The sequence below is a fragment of the Mercenaria mercenaria genome, chromosome 1, assembly GCF_021730395.1.
Source record: "Mercenaria mercenaria strain notata chromosome 1, MADL_Memer_1, whole genome shotgun sequence".
Classification (NCBI taxonomy): domain Eukaryota; kingdom Metazoa; phylum Mollusca; class Bivalvia; order Venerida; family Veneridae; genus Mercenaria; species Mercenaria mercenaria.
The window spans coordinates 94394120-94415351 of NC_069361.1; the positions used below are offsets into that span (position 1 = coordinate 94394120).

At 36.4% G+C, this 21232-nt stretch overlaps 1 protein-coding gene across 1 annotated transcript in view; it reads right to left on the bottom strand.

Annotated features, from left to right (window-relative positions):
* The window catches only part of LOC123530009 (protein farnesyltransferase subunit beta-like), a 39011-nt gene that overhangs the window by 16111 nt on the left and 1668 nt on the right, over positions 1 to 21232 (bottom strand). The window contains exons 2-11 of the mRNA XM_053524111.1: positions 12975 to 13042; positions 10770 to 10851; positions 6667 to 6671; positions 5737 to 5820; positions 5481 to 5530; positions 4625 to 4721; positions 3858 to 3940; positions 3511 to 3592; positions 2059 to 2188; positions 1128 to 1260 (exon numbers count right to left, since the gene is read on the bottom strand). Coding sequence (XP_053380086.1) covers positions 1128 to 1260; positions 2059 to 2188; positions 3511 to 3592; positions 3858 to 3940; positions 4625 to 4721; positions 5481 to 5530; positions 5737 to 5820; positions 6667 to 6671; positions 10770 to 10851; positions 12975 to 13042 — 814 coding nt within the window. The remainder of the gene's footprint in view (positions 1 to 1127; positions 1261 to 2058; positions 2189 to 3510; positions 3593 to 3857; positions 3941 to 4624; positions 4722 to 5480; positions 5531 to 5736; positions 5821 to 6666; positions 6672 to 10769; positions 10852 to 12974; positions 13043 to 21232) is intronic.

Below are 21232 nucleotides of genomic sequence, written 5' to 3' on the forward strand. Positions count from 1 at the left end.
ATTATAACAAATATCAATGGCCTAGGCCTTGAACTTTGAAACAAGAAGATTTTTTTCCCCTGTATGTCTATGTTAAATTTGGGACCCCCAGGGCAGGGCCTCTTTTCACCCCAGGGGCATAATTTGAACAACTTTGGTAGAGGACCACAAGGCAATGCAACAATATCAAAAGCATAGGCCTTGCAGTTTCAGGCAGGAAGATTTTTAAAGTTTTTTCCTATATCAGTCTATGTAAAATTTGAGAACCCCGAAGGGAAAGGCCTCTTTTCACCCCAGGGTTATAATTTGAACAATTCTGGTAGAGGACCTCAAGGCAATGCTACATACCAAATATCAAAGGCCTAAGTCTTGTGGTTTTAGACAAGAAGATTTTTAAAGTTGTTTCCTGTATAAGTCTATGTAAAACTTGGGCCTCTTTTCACCCCAGGGGCATATCATAGAGGACAATTAGATGATGTCACATGCCAAAATATCAAGGCTCTACGCCTTGCGGTTTTGTACAAGAAGATTTTTAAAGTTTTTCCTTTCGAATACCATGGCAACCAGAGTTCTGCATGGAATTCAATTCTTTGAACAATTTTGAAAGTGGACCACCCAAGGATCATTCCTGTGAAGTTTGATGTAATTCTGTCCTGTGGTTTTCAAGATTTTTTTAGAAAATGCTGACGGACGGACAACACACGACACACGACGGACATTGAGCGGTCACAAAAGCTCACCATGAGCTAAAAATTACAGGCCTGAACTATATGTTTATGTAACACAGTTTATTTTCTGCAAGCCAGCTAGATTACTTCCTCACATGGAAACCAGAAGAAGGCTCTAATTTGTCATGGTAAAGACCTTAAATGCCATAAAATCTTTAATTTTCAAGGGGGACTAATTGTATGAATAATGTAGTTAAGTCAATCAACAAAATTTAATCCCAACTAAGCAGTAAAGTTCCCATTCTGTTACGCTCAAATGTCAAAATCCACAACTACCGGTACATTTCTCCATGAAATGAGTTTTTGTCAAAATCACGAAATTTTGTGCCCATGAAATTAGTTTACCGTATTTCACAAAAACTTACTTTTTAACTACAAGAAATAATACATTTTGACAAACAGTACTTCTGCTAAGAGTACCTTGCAAGGATAGAACCATGTGTATAAGTGGGAAAGCTCCACCCTGCCAGAAAGAATAACAACCATCTACTAATTTGTTGGTCCGACCCTGGAAACCTCCCTCATAGCGCATCTGGCGTTTCACTGTCCATCGCTGAAAACAATGAAATACTATACTTCATCATACACAGCAGGTAATAAATATGGAACTATACTAGTGACATTTTATAAACTAAGCTAATTCCTGCCATTTCAAGATAAAACCCAAATATTTCAACTAATTAAGGTGGAGTCACAAGCCATGAATTATGGATTTAAGCATATGACAATTAATATACACTCATAATCATTCACAGTTTATTGCTATAAACCTTTGCTTAAAATCTGTTTTAAATCTTAATGGTTCTACAAACAGCAATAAATTTTGTTTTTTTTTTACTTTGTTGGGTTTAATGTTGCACCCACACAATAATAGATCATATGGCAACATTTCAGGTTTGATGGTGGAAGAAGACCATAGGTGCCCGTATGTGCATCATTTTATCAAGAGCAGGCACTTGGGTTGAACCACTCACCTCCCGTATGCCAGCTGGATGGCTTCCTCACGTGGAACAGCAATAAAATTTTCAACAGAACTAATAGCATATATTTAGTATATTGTATATGAATGGCAGTCATTGCTCTTGTAACTCGAACAATACCCAAAAATGACATCTATGAAAATGGAGAAATTATTCAAAATTATTTTCTTTACTAAGCTGTGTGCCTTTATAGTAAATATTGTTACAGTAAAATACTTAAACCATATATTACATTCAAGTAAGTTCCTGGTATCACAGAGGTTTGTGTCAATAAGGAGTAAGGTACTTGTATCTTGAAGGATTATGTTACTATACTGCAATGAACAGTCTGTTTTCTTACTGAAAGTGAGAGCTGCAAATGCTATACTCACCAATAAATTTTTAATATCACAAAGATTGGTCTTGCTAAGTAGAGTTAAAGCTGCTATACCACAGAAAGAATATCCACCATGGGCCTCCATAGCTGGACAGCCAGCAAACCCTCCCTCATATGTCTGACATCTACAATACAGAGATAAACCTTACATGGCTAAGTCATCTATTCTAAACAAGACTAAGGTAGAAGATCCACCAAGGGATTCCATATCTGGACAGCCAGCAAATCCTCCCATATAATTCTGACAACCATACCGAGTGACCTTTTGGTACTCTTTTAATGGATAAAAGCATCGCCATAATAAAAGCATCGACATAACAAGGTTGACTTTTTTGCTGTAAGATTTACTGTTTTGATTTAAGTTAGGGATCTTAGCAACTAGCTTTGGATGCTGCCTTCTACTAAGGAAGCAGAATACCTTTTCCAAAACAAGATTTTTTCCTTGATTTCTCTTTATATGTTAGACAAGTCAATTGTGATTTTACATCATTCTATAGAACTCCAAGGGTGGTAACAGGATTTTTCAAAATTTTCACAGCATCTTGATAAATCCTGAATTTATCATCACAAAACAATTTTGGTGGCATATTTTCAACTGTAAATTTTGGGCACCCTGAACCCAAAAACCTGACAATCCACAATGGTGTGCAAACAAACAGTTGTGAAATGAATGCTAGAATACTTGACAATTCACAAAGGTGTGCCAACAAACAGTTGTGATATTAATGCTAGAATGCCTGACAATCCACTCAGGTGTGAAATGAATACTAGAATACCTGGCAATGCATTCAGGTGTGCCATCAAGTAGTTGTGAATTTAATGCTAGAATACCTGACGATCCACAATGGTATGCCATCAGAACAGTTGTAAGATGTAATGTAGAAACTGACAATCCACAGGTGTGCCTAAACAGTGGATAATTTAATCTAAGATACTGAAACCAGTTGTGTTGAGTGCCATGAACCTTTGTAAAATGAATGCTAATATACTGACATCCACTCGAAGATGTGCAACACCTGATGTAATGATGCTAAATACCTACAACAGTTTAGTGTGCCATCAACTGTTGTGAAACACGACAATTCACTTGAGTGTGCTATCAAACTGTTTGAATGATCTATAATACCGACAATCAACTTTAGTTGCATCAAACTGTGTAATGAATGCTTAATACCCGCAATCATTTAGGTGCACAAATGTGTGAAATGAATGCTAGAATACCCGACAATCAACTTAAGTGTGCTATCAAACTGTTGTGAAATGAATGCTAGAATACCTGACAATCAACTTTAGTGTGCCATCAAACTGTTGTGAAATGAATGCTAGAATACCTGACAATCCACTTTCATGTGCCATCAAACAGTTGTGAAATAAATGCTAGAATACCTGACAATCCACTAACTTAAAGGTGTGCCATCTAATGGTTGTGAAATTAATGCTAGAATACCTGACAATCCATTCTGGAGTGCCATCGAACAGCTGTGGTGTGATGATATTGGTCAGTCTGGCAACACTTGCTGCATAGGCTCCTCTACATGTGGGAAATAAAGTTTAGAAATAATCGAAATACATTATTGTATATCCAGAACTGCTCAGATATATTGCATCTACTACAGAATTTGTATTTCACAATAACTGGTTCAAAAGCAGTGTCCATTTTTTAATATTTTTATATTTCTATAAAAGACCCAAATACTTTAGCTTCTTTTCATTGTTCAGAGGAGATTAAAGTGAAAAACTTCATACAATTGTTTACGACGCTAAATTATAGTACAAATACATGCTTGTCCTTACTAATATCTTCCTCACCTCCCTTGTGCATCTTGAAAGACCCGTGTGATGTCCTCATTCTCATCAAAAAGTCATATAATGTTTCCCTGAAAATTGTATAAAATATGTTATATAGTTGATGTAAGGCCAATCTATCTATACATCATCCTTATTGTAATCAACTGAACAGTTACTAAAACAGTACTGACAATACATTAGTTATGGTGTTGACAAGAAGGCTGTCTGAATGTGATCCTCCAGGCTCACAAAATTGTATAAAATGATATCCTTGATGAAATGCAAAGGTGTAACATAAATATAGTTGATCAACACTTAATTCTTCACACACAAAAATGCTCAGAACTCCAGCGGAACCTAAAATGGTATAACTTACATGAATATCATGTCAAATTCTATGTGCAATGGTTCCCGTATCTCTACATTTGTCTTTTCTGAAAGTACCCAACATGCACCTACTACTACTGATGTTACTGATCACCTGTGTGAAGTTTCATTAAATTGTGTCATGGGGATGAGGAGATTTGGTGCGCATAAGATTGTGGCTATGGACAGAAAGACAGATGGACAGACAACCTGAAACCAATATAATCCCCCTTATTATTTCATTGTTCGGGGGGGGGGTACAACTAATACTGTTTAGAATACAGAAATGACAATTATGGTGAAAACCATGTTTCAATACCTTGGTAGTCAAAGACAGACACTGGACAAGTTCAGTCTACATACTATGATGATTTAAATAACAGTATACATGTACACAGATACATTACCTATCTATAATTCTGTAGGATTCTTCTGTGCCAAGTATACATAATGCATTCACAGCTGCATATGTTGGTGCTAGATGTGCCTCTTGGCCTGGTCCCCCTAAAATATACAATGTCATATGAAATATCTCATTAATTACTATCAGGATATTAAACATTGGTCTGTACAATTTGAGGATATAGTTGGACAGTACCAGTTTGAAAGCTGATAGGTTAATCCAGTATGTTTTTTCAGATGTTGGGTTAAATGTCACAACAACACAATTATAGTTCATATGGAAACTTTCTAGGTTTTCATGTTGGAGGAAGGCCCCAGGTGCCCCAAGGGCATTTTTTCATCACAGACAAGCACCTGGGTAGAACCACCGACCTTTAGTAAGCCAGCTGGATGGCTTCCTCACACGAAGAATTCAACACCCTGAGTGAGACTCAAACCTACAAAAGTGAGGGCCAAGTGATTCGAAGTCAGCGACCTTAACCCCTCCGCCATGGAGGCCCCTCAAACCTTTTTTTTTCAAATATTTTTATCTGTTAGTGTTAATAGTATAAACAAGTGATTCTGTGAGGTCAATGTGCATAAAGAACAAAAAGCATTTAGAACAGCTTCCCTCTCCCTCCCCCACCGCTTCTCGCTGGCCCAACTCTCAAATTTGGAGGAAATCCCCTTGTATGGTTGAAACCATACCTTCCAAAAAGCTAATCAATTTCATAATTCAATAAATTTTCCAAGGTTTTAATTAAACCAACAGTTTTCATCGGTAAATAGTAATAAATCAGTTGTTCCAATAACTCTTTGATGTAATTATGTATGGAAGAAAGAACAATATATTCTACACAGCATATAAGCAACAATATTTACCTGCAAATCCCCCATCTGGACATTGACACTTCCCTAGAAACTGTGCTACCCTGAAACATACAACATACTTCCCAGTAATACATTATAATTATACTATTACATTAGTGTCATTATTAGAGTATCATAAAAACCGATACAATTTCATGCAAAACATTAGCATTTCCTTAAACCTTTAGCCTGCTGGCAGAAAATGATTTTGCTTTTGCAACCAAACTACATTATGACATATATTCTAAACTGATATAGGCATACTTACTGAGTTATAGTCTCGTCACTTAGTGGTTCATCAAGTAATTCCAAGCATGTATATCCATAACATACATGGTCTGCTAGATCTAAACTGAAGAAAAACAAGATCCAATGATGTCCATGAATCTACACCATCTTCCCACAGACCCAGTTTTGAGTATGACATCGTTTTTCTATATTGACATAGGAACCTAGTTTTAGAGCTCATGGACCCAGTTTTGAATTGACTGAGTATATCAGATAAATTCTGACCAATTTCATGAAGATCCATTGGGAAAATATGGTCTCTAGATTGGTCACAAGGTTTTTCTATTATTTGACCATTGACCTAGTTTCGAAGTACGTGACCTGTTTGAACTTTACCTAGATACATCAAGGTGAACATTCTCACAATTTTCATGAAGATCCATGAAAATATGGCTCTGAAGGAGTCACAAGGTTTTTCTATTATTAACCTACTGGCCTAGTTTTGAGACGTGATACCAGTTCGAAACTGACCAATATCATCCAAGGTGCATTCGGTCAATTCATGAGATCATTAAATTGGCCTTGAGAGTTCAAAAATTTTAAAGTAATTTAACTATGACCCTAGTTTCTATGATGCACAGTGCAGTATAATTGACCTAGATATCTCAAGATGAAATTACCAACTTCAGTACATCAATGAAAAATCTAGAGGTCATAGGTTGATGTTTCAATATAGTTTTGAATGACTAGTTTTTTAATGACTAGTGACCCAGTTTTTGACTCAGTTACCAGTCATGTGAACATCTGACCTATATTATCAATGAAATTGACCAATTCATGAGACTGTATGGCTCTAGAGAGGTCACAAGGTTTTTCTATTCATTGACCTATTTGACCAGTACTTGACCCAGTTTCAATGCAACATGACCTATTATAATTCTAAGTCAAGAGGTCAGGCAAGATTGCAGACCATACCTTTCAATTACAGATTCTCAATACATGCTAACAAACTAATTGGCCTCTAGAGAGGTCACAAGTTTTTCTATTATTTGACCTACTGACCTACTTTTTGACGGCACGTGACCCATTTTCAAACTTGACCTAGATATCATCAAGAGTGAATTTCTGACCAATTTTTATGGAGATCCTTCACAAGTATGGCCTCTAGAAGGTCACAAGGTTTTTCTATTTTTAGACCTACTGACCTAGTTTTTGATCGCACATGACCCTGTTTAACTTGACCTAGATATCATCAAGATGAACATTCAGACCAACTTTCATACAGATCCCATGAAAAATATGGCCTTTAGAGAGGTCACAAGTTTTTCTATTATTTGACCTACTGACCTAGTTTTTGAAGGCACGTGACCCACTTTCGAACTTGACCTAGATATCATCAAGATGAACATTCAGACCAACTTTCATACAGATCCCAGAAAATATGGCCTCTAGAGAGGTCACAAGGTTTTTCTATTATTTGACCTACTGACCTAGTTTTTGATGGCACGTGACCCACTTTCGAACTTGACCTAGATATCATCAAGGTGAACATTCTGACCAATTTTCATGAAGATCTCATGAAATATATGGCCTCTAGAGAGGTCACAAGGTTTTTCTATTTTTAGACCTACTGACCTAGTTTTTGAAGGCACGTGACCCAGTTTCGAACTTGACCTAGATATCATCAAGATGAACATTCAGACCAACTTTCATACAGATCCCATGAAAAATATGGCCTTTAGAGAGGTCACAAGGTTTTTCTATTATTTGACCTACTGACCTAGTTTTTGATGGCACGTGACCCAGTTTCGAACTTGACCTAGATATCATCAAGGTGAACGTTCTGACCAATTTTCATGAAGATCTTTTGAAATATATGGCCTCTAGAGAGGACACAAGGTTTTTCTATTTTTAGACCTACTGACCTAGTTTTTGATGGCACGTGACCCAGTTTCGAACTTGACCCAGATATCATCAAGATTAACATTCTGACCAATATTCATGAAGATCTTGTGAAATACATGGCCTCTAGAGAGGTCACAAGGTTTTTCTATTTTTAGACCTACTGACCTAGTTTTTGAAGGCACGTGACCCAGTTTCGAACTTGACCTAGATATCATCAAGATGAACATTCTGACCAACTTTCATAAAGATAGAGTGGTCACAAGCAAAAGTTTACGGACGCACGTACGCACGGACGGACGACGGACGCTGCGTGATCACAAAAGCTCACCTTGTCACTATGTGACAGGTGAGCTAAAAAGAATATATGACAACCTACCTAAACATGGACAAAACTAGAAGATCCTTTTGTAGAAAAACACATGTCTCCCCCCAAAGCATAGTAGTAACAGGCATGAGTCAATAGGGGACAGGAACGAAAATCAAAGAGACACTAATGGTTGGCTTAGTAACTGAAATGCAATAGGGATAATCTCCTTGGCATGTCCGATCATCCCATGAAGTTTCAATGTTCTGGGTCAAATGGTTCTTAAGTAATTGATTGGGATCGGTTTTTCGATGGTCTGGCCCCTGGGACCTTGACTTTTGATGGAGTGATCCAAAAATCAATAGGGGTCATCTACTCTGCATGTCCAATCTTCCTTGACCTTTGATGGACAGACCCTAAAATCAAAAGGGGTCATTTAGTCTGTATGTCCAATCATCCTATAAAGTTTAAACATTCTGGGTCAAGTGCTTCTCAAGTTACTGATCGTAAACGGTTTTCCATATTCAGGCCCTGTGACATTGACCTATGATGGAGTAACCCCAAAATCAATAGGGGTCATCTACTCTGCATGTCCAATCATTATATGAAGTTTAAACATTCTGGGTCAAGCGATTCTCAAGTTATTGATCGGATAGTGTTTTCCATGTTCAGGCCCCATGTGACCTTGACTTTTGACGGAGTGGTCCCAAAATCAATGCGGGTCATCTGCTCTGCATGCCCAATCATCTTATGAAGTTTCAACATTCTGGGTCAAGTGGTTCTCCAGTTATTGCTTGGAAAGGGTTTTCTGTGTTTAGACCCCTGTGACCTTGACCTTAGCTGGAATGACCCCAAGAACAATAGGGGTCATCTTCTCTGTAAGCCCTAATACCCTATGAAGTTTGAAGGTTTTTATGTCAAATGGTTCTCCAGTTATTGATCGGAAATGAAGTGTGACGGATGGACAGACTGATGGACAGGACAAAAAACAATATGTCTCCCCCAGTGCATTTTATTTTTCTTTCAAATCTTATCTAAAGGCAAAATATATCTATCATATTGTCATATGGATGGAGCACTGGGTTTATGTCTAAGCAAACTGCCCAAAGAAAAACTGAATGAGCTTCCATTCTGTCACATCAATAACAAAACAAGAGGACCATGATGGTCCTGAATCGCTCACCTCTTCCCACATGATCCAGTTTTGAGTATGACTTGATTATTTGACCTATTGACCTAGTTTTTTAAGGCTCGTGACCCACTTTCGAACTTGGCTTAGATATTATCAAGGTGAACATTCTGGCAAATTTTCATGAAGATTTCCTGAAATAAATGGCCTCAAAAGAGGTCACAAGGTTTTTCTATTTTTAGACCTTCTGACCTAGTTTTTGACCGCACGTGACCCAGTTTCGAATTTGACCTAGATATCATCAAGATGAACATTCAGACCAACTTTCATACAGATCCCATGAAAAATATGGCCTTTTAGAGAGGTCGCAAGGTTTTTATTATTGGACCTAAATGACTAGTTTTTGATGGCACGTGACCCAGTTTCAAACTTGACTAGATATCATCAAGGTGAATGTTCTGACCAATTTCATGAATATCTTGTGAAATATATGCCTCTAGAAAGGTCACAAGGTTTTCTATTTTAGACCTACTGACCTAGTTTTTGACCGCACGTGACCCAGTTTCGAACTTGACCTAGAAATCATCAAGATGAACATTCAGACCAACTTTCATGCAGATCCCATGAAAAATATTGCCTTTAGAGAGGTCACAAAGTTTTTCTATTAGTTGACCTACTGACCTAGATTTTGACGGCACGTGACCCAGTTTCGAACTTGACCTAGATATCATCAAGGTGAACGTTCTGACCAACTTTCATGAAGATCTTGTGAAATATATGGACTCTAGCGAGGTCACAAGGTTTTTCTATTATTTGACCTACTGACCTAGTTTTTGATGGCACGTGACCCAGTTTCGAGCTTGACCTAGATATCATCAAGGTGAACGTTCTGACCAATTTTCATGAAGATCTTGCGAAATATTTGGCCTCTAGAAAGGTCACAAGGTTTTTCTATTTTTAGACCTACTGACCTAGTTTTTGACTGCACGTGACCCAGTTTCGAACTTGACCTAGATATCATCAAGATGAACATTCAGACCAACTTTCATACAGATCCCATGAAAAATATGGCCTTTAGAGAGGTCACAAGGTTTTTCTATTATTTGACCTACTGACCTAGTTTTTGATGGCACGTGACCCAGTTTCGAACTTGACCTAGATATCATCAAGGTGAATGTTCTGACCAACTTTCATGAAGATCTTGTGAAATATATGGCCTCTAGAGAGGTCACAAGGTTTTTCTATTTTTAGACCTACTGACCTAGTTTTTGACTGCACGTGACCCAGTTTCGAACTTGACCTAGATATCATCAAGATGAACATTCTGACCAATTTTCATGAAGATCCATTGAAAATTATTGCCTCTAGAGAGGTCACAAGGTTTTTCTTTTTTTAGACCTACTGACCTAGTTTTTGAAGGCACGTACCCAGTTTCGAACTTTACCTAGATATCATCAAGGTGAACATTCTGACCAACTTTCATAAAGATCCCATGAAAAATGTGACCTCTAGAGTGGTCACAAGCAAAAGTTTACGGACGCACGGACGGACGACGGACACCGCGCGATCACAAAAGCTCACCTTGTCACTTTGTGACAGGTGAGCTAAAAAGCTGACTAAGTTATAACTAAATTAAAGAAAATGTTTATGTTAATACCCAGTTGCCTAAAGCAATCTTAGACGAGTAATTACGATTGAGTAATTAAATATTTCAGAAATTTAACTTCTAACTCACCTCATAAGATGCTGAAAGATTACTCAAACCTTTCCGGAGAAATGCAACATGTTCCTCTCTATGTAACACTGGCAAAATACACCTGCAAGTTTATATGTATTTCGCATTTAATTCATACTAAAACTAAACCCTACAATAACAAGGCAGTCTGAAAGACAGCTATATCCTCCACTGCTGTTATAGATAGTGAAAGGGTTGATGGTATTGGGTGGAAGCATTAAACATCTGAGTTGTGACCTTGACCTTGAGATGGCATGGGTGAATTTCGAGTTCTGCACATGATGATGTGACACTGTCTTGATAAGGTAAATATTACAGCCAAGTCATATTGAAATCCTTGAAGGGGTTTAGGAGATACAGAGCGGACAGAAAATGGAAGGCTCAAACCTCTGACTTTGAGTTGTGATCTTGACCTTAAGTTCTGCACATCGTCTTGATGAGGTGATCATTTGACCCAAGTTTCATGAAAATCCTTCAAGGGGTTTAGGAGATACAGAGCGGACACAAAATGGAAGGCTCAAACCTTTGACCTCGCGTTGTAACCTTGACCTTGAACCAACATGGCCGACTCATGAGTTCTGCACATTGTCTTGATGAGATTATCATTTGACCCAAGTTTCATGAAAATCCTTCAAGGGGTTTAGGAGATACAGAGCGGACACAAAATGGAAGGCTCAAAGTTAAACCTTTGACCTTGAGTTGTGACTTTGACCTTGAGCAGACATGGCTGACTCATAAGTTCTGCAAATCGTCTTGGTGAGGTGATCATTTGACCCAAGTTTCATGAAAATCCTTCAAGAGGTTTTGAGAGATACAGAGAGGACACAAAATGATACGGACGGATGGAAATCATTCCTACATGTATAACCCCCACCACTCGTGGTGGGGGATTAATAAATCTATGCTCTGTTATATTAATCACATTGTAGCAAGTCTACAATAGTGAAGTATAATGACACAGAACATGGGATATTGCAGATATATCATACATGTGCGACCGGGACGTTCCTTAGATCTCGGGGGGTGGGGGGCGTGCCCTTATACTTTGTTTACATATAACACTGCTGGGGCTCAGGTGTAACCCCTTAAGCACTTGTAGTAGGGACCAAGACCTATGGTAGAGCTGTGGCGGTACCGATAGTTACTTGGGGAATTAACTGAGGTCTTGAGGAAGTCCCTGTATTGTCTCTATGCCCAAAGAGCCAGTCTGGTCACGGGCCCCGGGGTCCACTCTACTCCCAATGGGTAGAGTATGGAAGCAGACAATCGAACTCCTAGAAGTTACAACCATAAAATGTCTCTTGATTCAAATTCCTTTTATTTTTGTAATATAGTAAAATGTCCAACATGAAATTGTAAGTTCTAACAATGTAAATGTTCCCTTAGCATTATCACAATCACAAATTAATGTTCTTTTACTGTTTCTGCCAATTTAACTTAGGTCATTCAAAATTATTTAATTTCCCAGTTTTCCTTTTGGTGAAGATAAAGAATAAATTTTCAATGCTTTCTTGTCAAATGTTTTACCAAGACTGAAGTTATGTTACTTAGCAAAATTCTAGCTTAAGCATAACAACCAATGAAATATTTGATATTATAACTAATAAAATTTCAGAATTACAAGATAAAAACTGAGCAAACCAATAAAAATGTCACAACATTATCTAATTACTTAAGAAAGCTGGACAGTGAAATTGCCTTATGGCTTCACACCTTATCAATTAAATAATCAAAAAGATTCAACCAACAAAGATAGTGTCCAAGCTGTAAAATTGACAATCTGGCTTAAGGCTTAATTCCTATATGTTAAAAGATCTTTAGAATAAGTGTTTCCTGCCAAAGCTGTCAGTTAATCAGAACTAATTTCTATAAAAATCTTTTGGAATAAAATACAATACATCTGAAAATTAACATTTTAAATGAAACATAATATACTTAAATGACATACACACTCACATACAACCATAATCATATAACTATTATTATATACAAAATTTATTCAATTTTATTATATTTTATAATTTTACTATTTTTATTATTTTATTATTTCATAAAACTTGGGGTGCAATGTACCCACGGTGGCACATGTAAGAAAATGTGATCAGGATAGTCTCATAGACGTGTATCCAGCGTTCCCTAAATATATGTATTTAGTTCATGGTTAATGGTATATAGTATGAATGGGTGTCATGATTTTATACTCACTCAGTATCTACTTCTAGTCTATGTTTAAAATTTGTCAAAAGTTTAGTGACAGACTCTTCAACTTCAACCTGTAGAAATACAAAATAGATGTATTAGACATTATCTATATGACTCAATATTATCTACACAACAGCTGTCTAATGACAGCATTCTTGACAAGTTTAGATCCTTCCATAATACCAACTTACACCCAAATGCTTTACCAAAATTGTTTGAGCTAAAAAGAAGGGACATACTTTTGGAAACTGTAAGTCAGAGATATGGAACCTGCTTCAGAATGGTCAATTCATGATGCCTAAGACTTATGAAGAGTTTGAAAGCATTCAGTATAATAGTTCCTGGCATGCCTGAGAAACCTACTTACATGAAAAACTATCATAAAATATTTATGTTAAAAAAGGGGATAATTTTGACAAAATGTAAGCCTGAGTTATGAAACCTGCTATGTCACAGTGAAATATCTTATGATGCCAATGACTTGCTTGAAAGCATTTAGTAAAGTAGTTTCTGAGAATTTTGCTCACATGCAATACTTTCCCAACATTTCTATGTTAAAAAGGGCAAGATCTTGACAAATTGTAAGTTAGCAACATGTAACTTGTACTGTGAGGTCAACTTAATGATGACAAAGACATGTGAATTATTTGTTTGTTAGTTTAACGTCGCAATGACACAATTATAGGTCATATGGCGACATTCCAGCTTTGATGGTGGAGGAAGACCGTAGGTGCCCCTCTGTGCATTATTTCATCACGATCGGACACCTGGGTAGAACCACCGAACTTCCGTAAGCCGGCTGGATGGCTTCCTCACATGAAGAATTCAACGCCCGAAGTGAGGCTCGAACCCACATCGATGAGGGGCAAGTGATTTGAAGCCAGCGACCTTAACCACTTGGCCTGGTATTTTTGAGACCTGCTTACATGCAAAACTTTTGTGATGTGGATGCTGACAAAAGGGTGACAAGAAAAGCTCTCAAATTTGAAAAATTTCGAACAGTTGAGCTAAGAGCAGTCAGGGACACCAAAGTCCCTATTATTTGTAAAAAGATGTAGTTCATAATACACCTATATTTTTGAACAAAAGTATTTTTGTTTATATTTTAAAGCAACAATTAACAAGAATTTGTAATAGAGTTACCAATGTCCCCAGTCTAAGGACATTTTTCAGAAAACTGCATGCCAATACAGCATCTTCTAAACAACAGGGCAACATACTAACAATGTATGTATAGTGGACGCAACTTGACCCCGATGGCTGACCTTTGCATTATAATACATAAGTAGCTACAACCTATTATTGAAAAGGAGTGTAAATATAACGCTTCATCCCTTTGCATTTATAAATTTAAAATTGACGGCTACCCTAAACACCTCTTATTTCTACAATGAAATAATCGATATGAATAATCAGCCTAAGGTCAACCATCGCGGTCAAGCCGCGACCACTATAAGTCATAACTATATAGCATCATTCATGAAAACAATATGAAGTTTGAAAATGTCTGGAAAATCTACAAAAGTGAATGCTTTCAAATTTATGCCAATATCTGTATTTTAAAGATTTAATTTGATTTAATTTTTAAATTGGTAAGGAAAAATAAATGAAAATATAATGAAATATCGATTAAAGGGAGGTTATTAATAAACAAATAAAATGCATAAATTACACACCAAACAAAGTTAATTCCACTGTTGGTTAATGCAGAGTTGCACTATAACATATCAACCTAATCCTGGGATACTGGCTTCCATTTAAATTAACTGACCGACTGATAAAAGAAGTTTACAGATACATTTTTGAAAGGAAATGGAACAAAACTGGAGCTAATACTAGAGGCTGGGATCAAATGACTTCACACTTATTGCGCCAACATCATTATGTTATGTGTGATGTTAAGTGGGCGAAATGTGTAATTGTTGTGAAAAAAAAACTATTGTAATATCAACATGAAATAAAAACATCATGTGAGATCAAAATTACATTTTACACATGAAAAAAAAGATTCTGCACTACCGTAGATACCCATGTATAATGCACACCTGTGTATAATGCGCACCCATGATTTTGGCCCAAAATCTTGGGAAAAAAACATTTTTGGTCAATTTTGAGGTGGATGGAAAACAAAAGTAGAGTTTACATCGACACCGATAATAAATCTTATTTCCGCGACGGAGAGCAGCATCGGTCTCGCGGTACTATCGATTTTTGTTTTCTCGAAAATAAAACCAGTAAAATATTGTTTTATTTGTTGTTTTACCTTTTCAATTAACTATTTTGAATAAATAAACAGCAGCTGATTCAATATTTCGGAATGGTATCTTTCAAAATGACATGAGCTTCTCAATTCAAACCAATAACAAAAGGTGTGATAGTCTTTTTGTCACGATCAAATAGCCAGTAATTACCGGCAATTGATGTGTCACCTCGTGTCAATTATGTTGTTCACAGTTTGATCTCGGTTTAAGATAATTCTCGATCTTTAATTAGTATCATAATTTTTGTGATTTATTAACATTTCTTTCATCAAAATACTTTTAAATTTATATGAAATTAATTTTGTTTGAAAGAAAAATAAACCATTCGATCTTTTACGGAACGTAACGGCAATCTTAGATTTTATCGGTGACAGTAAGCGCGGGTAGTAGTTTCCCTTTACCAAAATGGCGAACATCGGTAACAAACTTGTTTTGAAGTTGGAAAATTGTCTATACCTGTGTATTATGCGCACCCACGATTCGGGGGTGGTCCCGGGGGTTAAAAAACTGCGCATTATACATGGGTATCTACGATACTAATCTGGTATTACAACAACACAAGTGAAAAAATTATTATTTATATTTAATTAAGGTATATTTTGAACAGTTTCCCTTTATTCCTTATTTAAGGTAGTTCTGCACGTCTGGAAAACGTAGAATAAAGCCTGGATTTGGCGTACGGAAATGAAAATCAATTTATGAATTAATCGAAACCTGTGAGTAAATTTGATACAATGGCACTGTTGCTATATTTCTAAAGTCAAAATATGATATTAAAACATGTGGGACGTTAAAAAATCAAATTAATTGTCTTAAAATTAACGTGAAATACCCGGTTCCCTTTAATCATGATCAAATATCTCAAAAATAAGCACACGGACCTATACAATTTATTTCACCAAACTTTAGGCCATGTGTTTATTTACAATTTTGAGAAGTTTCATCAAAATCTACATTGTAGAAAAAATTCTATTTGTGAAAATGTTAAGAAAGTTATGATTTTCCCATAGGCTCCCATTATGAAATACTGTAAAATCATTAAATTTCGTGGGCATGAAATTTCGTTGTTTTGGTCAACACGGCAATTTCGTGGGGATATAAATTCGTGGATTTCAACTTTTGAACATAAAATGAATGGGAGTTTTACTTGTTCGTTGGGATTAAATTTCGTGGATTGACTCAACCACGAAATCCACGAAAATTAGTCCCCCACGAATATTAATGATTTCACAGTATTGCGTGAGGTCCAAATTTTTCAAATCTGCCTAGCAAAAAATCAAGCACACGACCCTGTGTTTTTTATTTGCTGAATTTTCTAGGTATATTCTGAAGTTTTGAAAAATTGGGGTTTAATCAAATTCTACACTGTAGAAATAATTTCGATCCAAACGTGCAGAACTACCTTAATGAATGTGATGCTGGCCAAAAGCAATTTTTAAGAAGTCATGCTTAACAAATATATCTCGGAAAGTACCAAAATAACCATATATGATCAGATTTTCCCATCAAATAGGAAGCGTTTATTTCATATTAGCACATGTATATCCAGTGATTTTCCCCCCATTTTCCCTTAAAGGTCATATTTTCCCTTTGGAATTTAAAGAAAATGTTCTGTGATATGCACAGTAAATAGTTTTACGAAAGCAGTGGTTATATATTTTTCAACCCCAATTACTCCTATGTTGCTCCTATGAGTTGAATAAAATGCATACTCTTAGTAACAGACTTTAAAAATCTTCAGATTCTGAAATATATTGTAAACAGGTGCAATTGTCAGCATCTGGTTCTGTTCTTTCTTATTGAGGGTCATGAATTTTGCTTTATTATGGACCAATGATGTATTTTCCCAATATAGGTAGCTGAATCTGAGCTACAGTTTTATTCTGAGTCAGCAAGAAGACAACCTTTCAAAACATGTATAGATCTAGTTCTGGCTGCCATAACTTAAATGACGCTGTTTCTTTTTTCTGATGGTCGCGTCCATTAAGTTATGGCGAAACCCCATTTGGTAAACTAACCAGTATCAAACTGCAACATCTCAAACAGTCTCTCGTGAAAAACTGATGACGTCATGCAACAGTTCAGAGCACATGGTTATTTTTGAAAATCAAGATCAAAATTTTACCTATTTATGAATTTAATTTAATCATAAACATAGCCATTTTCGATAAAATATATACCTTAAAAGGTTTAAATTCTTAGAAAAGGTCAATAAATAATGATTCTATACCGCCTATTGGTTTTCAAAATGAAGAGTACCCTGATCAGGTGACAACTGCAATGGCAGACAAAACATTGCAGACGGGGGTACCAATTTGAAACTTGTGTGTATCACTTGTGTTCAAATTAAGTTGCATGGATTATTCTATGCCAGATCAAAAGAAAAATGATTGAGGAATATTTTAAAGTAAAAGGTGTGTCCATTGCATTTCATTTGATGAAATTATAGCGTGACAGACTTCTGGCACGATTCCTACGGGATTTGTTTTAGCTCAGAGATCCATAATAGCATTTAAACATCTCTGAGCTGAAATTTTTTAGCTAGTGTCACAGGGCTAGATAGTTTAGCAATCCCGGCGTAGGTTCTTACTCTTTATTGTTCCCTACTTATAAAAAGTCTAAAACATAATAACATGAAATTAGCAATCATGATAAAATAAAGATAAAATAATACAAAATTGCACAAACAATAATTCACTATCGTAAATTTGGCGCATGCGCGAGGGTTAAGTATTATTTTCCCGCTCTGGAAAAGACTTAATGCACGGCACAAGTTACTATTAAGGATAAAATACTCTATAAAATTTTACGGCCCGTGACACTAGTATAGATCTAGAAAAAACTCCACAGCAAGATTCACATAAATTAATATATAACTAGAGATGCTTTTGAGAAAAGCGCATGTCTCCCACAACTGCAACATTGGAAAATGTCTAGTTTCTCTCGATGGCTTTGATGAATGGACCCCATTGAAAAATGTCTAGTTTTTCTCGATGGCTGTGATGAATGGATCCAATCAGTAATTCAAGGGCCATAATTCAAAAGTGCCTGGGAGGATTTGGCTAGTTATCGAACTTGGACGAGGTCTCATGGTCAAACACATTTCGTTCAAGTTCGGTGAAGATCAGATGAGAAATGTTCGACTTAGAGTGCGGACAAGCTTGAAAAATGTCTAGTTTCTCTCGATGGCTGTGATGAGTGGATCCAATCAGTAATTCAAGGGCCATAATTCAAAAGTGCCTGGGCGGATTTGGCTAGTTATCGAACTTGGCCGAGGTCTCATGGTCAAACACATTTTGTTCAAGTTTGGTGAAGATCAGATGAGAAATGTTCGACTTAGAGTGCGGACAAGCTTTGTGACAGACAGACAGACACACACACAGACTGGAGTAAATCAATATGTCTCCCACACCACTGTGTGGTGGGAGACATAATTACCAATGCCATTATAACAGTTTTTTTTTAGGAGTTGGAGAAGACGCTGGGCGCTGGTCAAATGGGGAAAAATCACATGAAAGAGGCCAATTTGGGGAAAATTCACAATATTATATACATCATATGATACAACTTTTACACTGTATACATTAGTCATTAGATTTTTTTACAGCAATTCATATTTTAAGTTATCCTATTTTAGGGATCGAATTAAACTTTTTTTCCCACTAACAATTTTTTGCTAGTGGAGTAGCACATTTTTTCCACTAGCAACATGGTGGGTTCCACTTTGTTATTTGGTTTCATATAAAAGTTAAATGTTCAGCTCCGTTTCCAACTTTCTGGTTTCGGAAGTACAAACCAAAGTACTCAATGATTCTTTGGACTTTTGGCTGGGCTCGGAAATTTTAAGTTCTTTCAGGTCACTGCCCATGGTGTCGCTAGCATTTTACGCAATCTGACTAAAGTACATCTCCTATTACGCTATGCTTTGGATCTGAAAACGAGCTATTGATAGCCTCGTTCTGACGACCCTTCCGCTAGCCAATCAAAAGCTAACTTACAACATTCTGCAAGCTTTAAAAAACCTTGATTTTTGATATCTACAATTTTTATGTCGTAATATGTCAGATAGACGGTTAGCTCAGTCGATAGGGCACTTGCTCTGTAAGCGAGAGGTCCCGGGTTCGAACCCTGAATTGACTGCAAATTTTTCTTACTCTGACATTCGAACAAGTTGTCTGATTGGTTCAAATAAAAATAGATTTGCGAAAATAAAAATAGCAATATTGGAAATCCAAAATATACAGAAGACGAATGTGAATGGGTCATTCTCAGATCTTTGTTTAGAAGATCAAGTACTTTAGTCAGATTGGCATTTTACGTCTCCCCTGGAACAACTAATACGGGAACTGGAAAACGGCATTTATCTTAGTTTATCCTGTCGTCCAATCGAAGTGTATGCCGTAGGTTATTCCGCCACTATCCACATGCTTATGCCATACAGTTTAAATCGTCTTTTCAGTGAAAGTCTTGAAAACTAATTTTTGTATTTTTTTGTTGGAAACGCAAGTTCTACCATGAAATTATTGCCTGCATCTGTTTTTGAATAGAAAATATCTACTTTAATGTTACATTTTGCCTTGTGAAAATGGCAAAATCTAAACTTGTTTTACCCAGTGAGAATATGTCGTTTTTTTTATATGCTAATTGCCTTGTAGTTTCAGGGTATTTAGATCAAAGATTTTATGACATATTTTGATAAATTTAGCAAGTCGTAACTGTAAACTGTTGCCTGAAATTATTTTTTTTATCATATTACTACATTGTATGTTCTTCACCATTTAAAAGTGTGTTAAACTTAGGATATTTTTCTGAAGTTTTTTCAGAAAGTTTGGAGTCGGAATCACTTCATTGTCGGCTTTTTTTTTTTTAATTTCAGTGCAGTGTTTAATGATATTTTACATACACTGTTATATATTAACATATCAGATTTACGATTTAATTAATTGTTAGAGTTTATACATCAATCCTGTTTGAGTCATTCTCTACATGCTCTATGAGCAAAAATAATGTTTCTTAACAATAATGACTAGAATTACTGCTATGATTATAGTCTACACCTTTTGCGTGAGGAAAGTGTCAGCTTTCTGTTGACATTTTAATTTTTGAAGTTACATAGTGAAATATTCATGTGAGATACTTACGTTAAATAATCAGTTATAGGACACTGGTTAAAACCTCAGCTGAATCTGATCTTTGCCTCTAATCTAGCATGTAACTGATAACAGGGTAGAGGCAATAAACTGACCATTAATAATCAGCAGGTATATTCATAAAACACTAAACTCTTATTTCTCCATTAGTTGTTTCTATCAGGCACCTTACAGATCAGTATGACTTGTGATTTATTGCGCTCTTTAGGGACAACATCCAGGGAGGCTGACCGCTTAGCTAATTATCATGTAATTTGAGCAAGTGATAAGACTGAATGGAAACCATTCAGTTTCAGACCCAATATCCTATGAACAAAATATCGATCGCTAACGGCTGATCGATATGTACAGGTATGGACGACAGGATAACACAGATTTATGTATTGACTGATATGGAGTGTCTACTCCCCGTATTAGACCTTCCTGGTCTCCCTGGTCCTTTTTCGCTGAAAGAAACTAATTTTTCTCTCCATTTCCGCAGTTGCGAATCACCGTCCAAAACGAAAATAAATATTGTCAAGACGCTTACTTAGATATCCGATAATTTCATTTATATAACAGTGATAAGCGTCTACAAGCAGCGCCTGGCATTCCTACACAAGATCGCCTGGTGGCTGTCCCTGCTGATGATGCAACAACGACGATCAAACTCTAAATCAATCAAAGAAGTGACAAGTAATACAGACATATACAAAAACTTATTTGTGCCTAAAACCATCCGCGATTGGAACTGTAGTGATAGTAGGTTTATAGGCCACTTCCTACAGCCTTGCTGTTGGGTTAACCCTTTAACAACATGGTTGAGTGTCCGCCTACAGATCTTGAGGTCCGGGGTTCGAGCCCCAGTAGA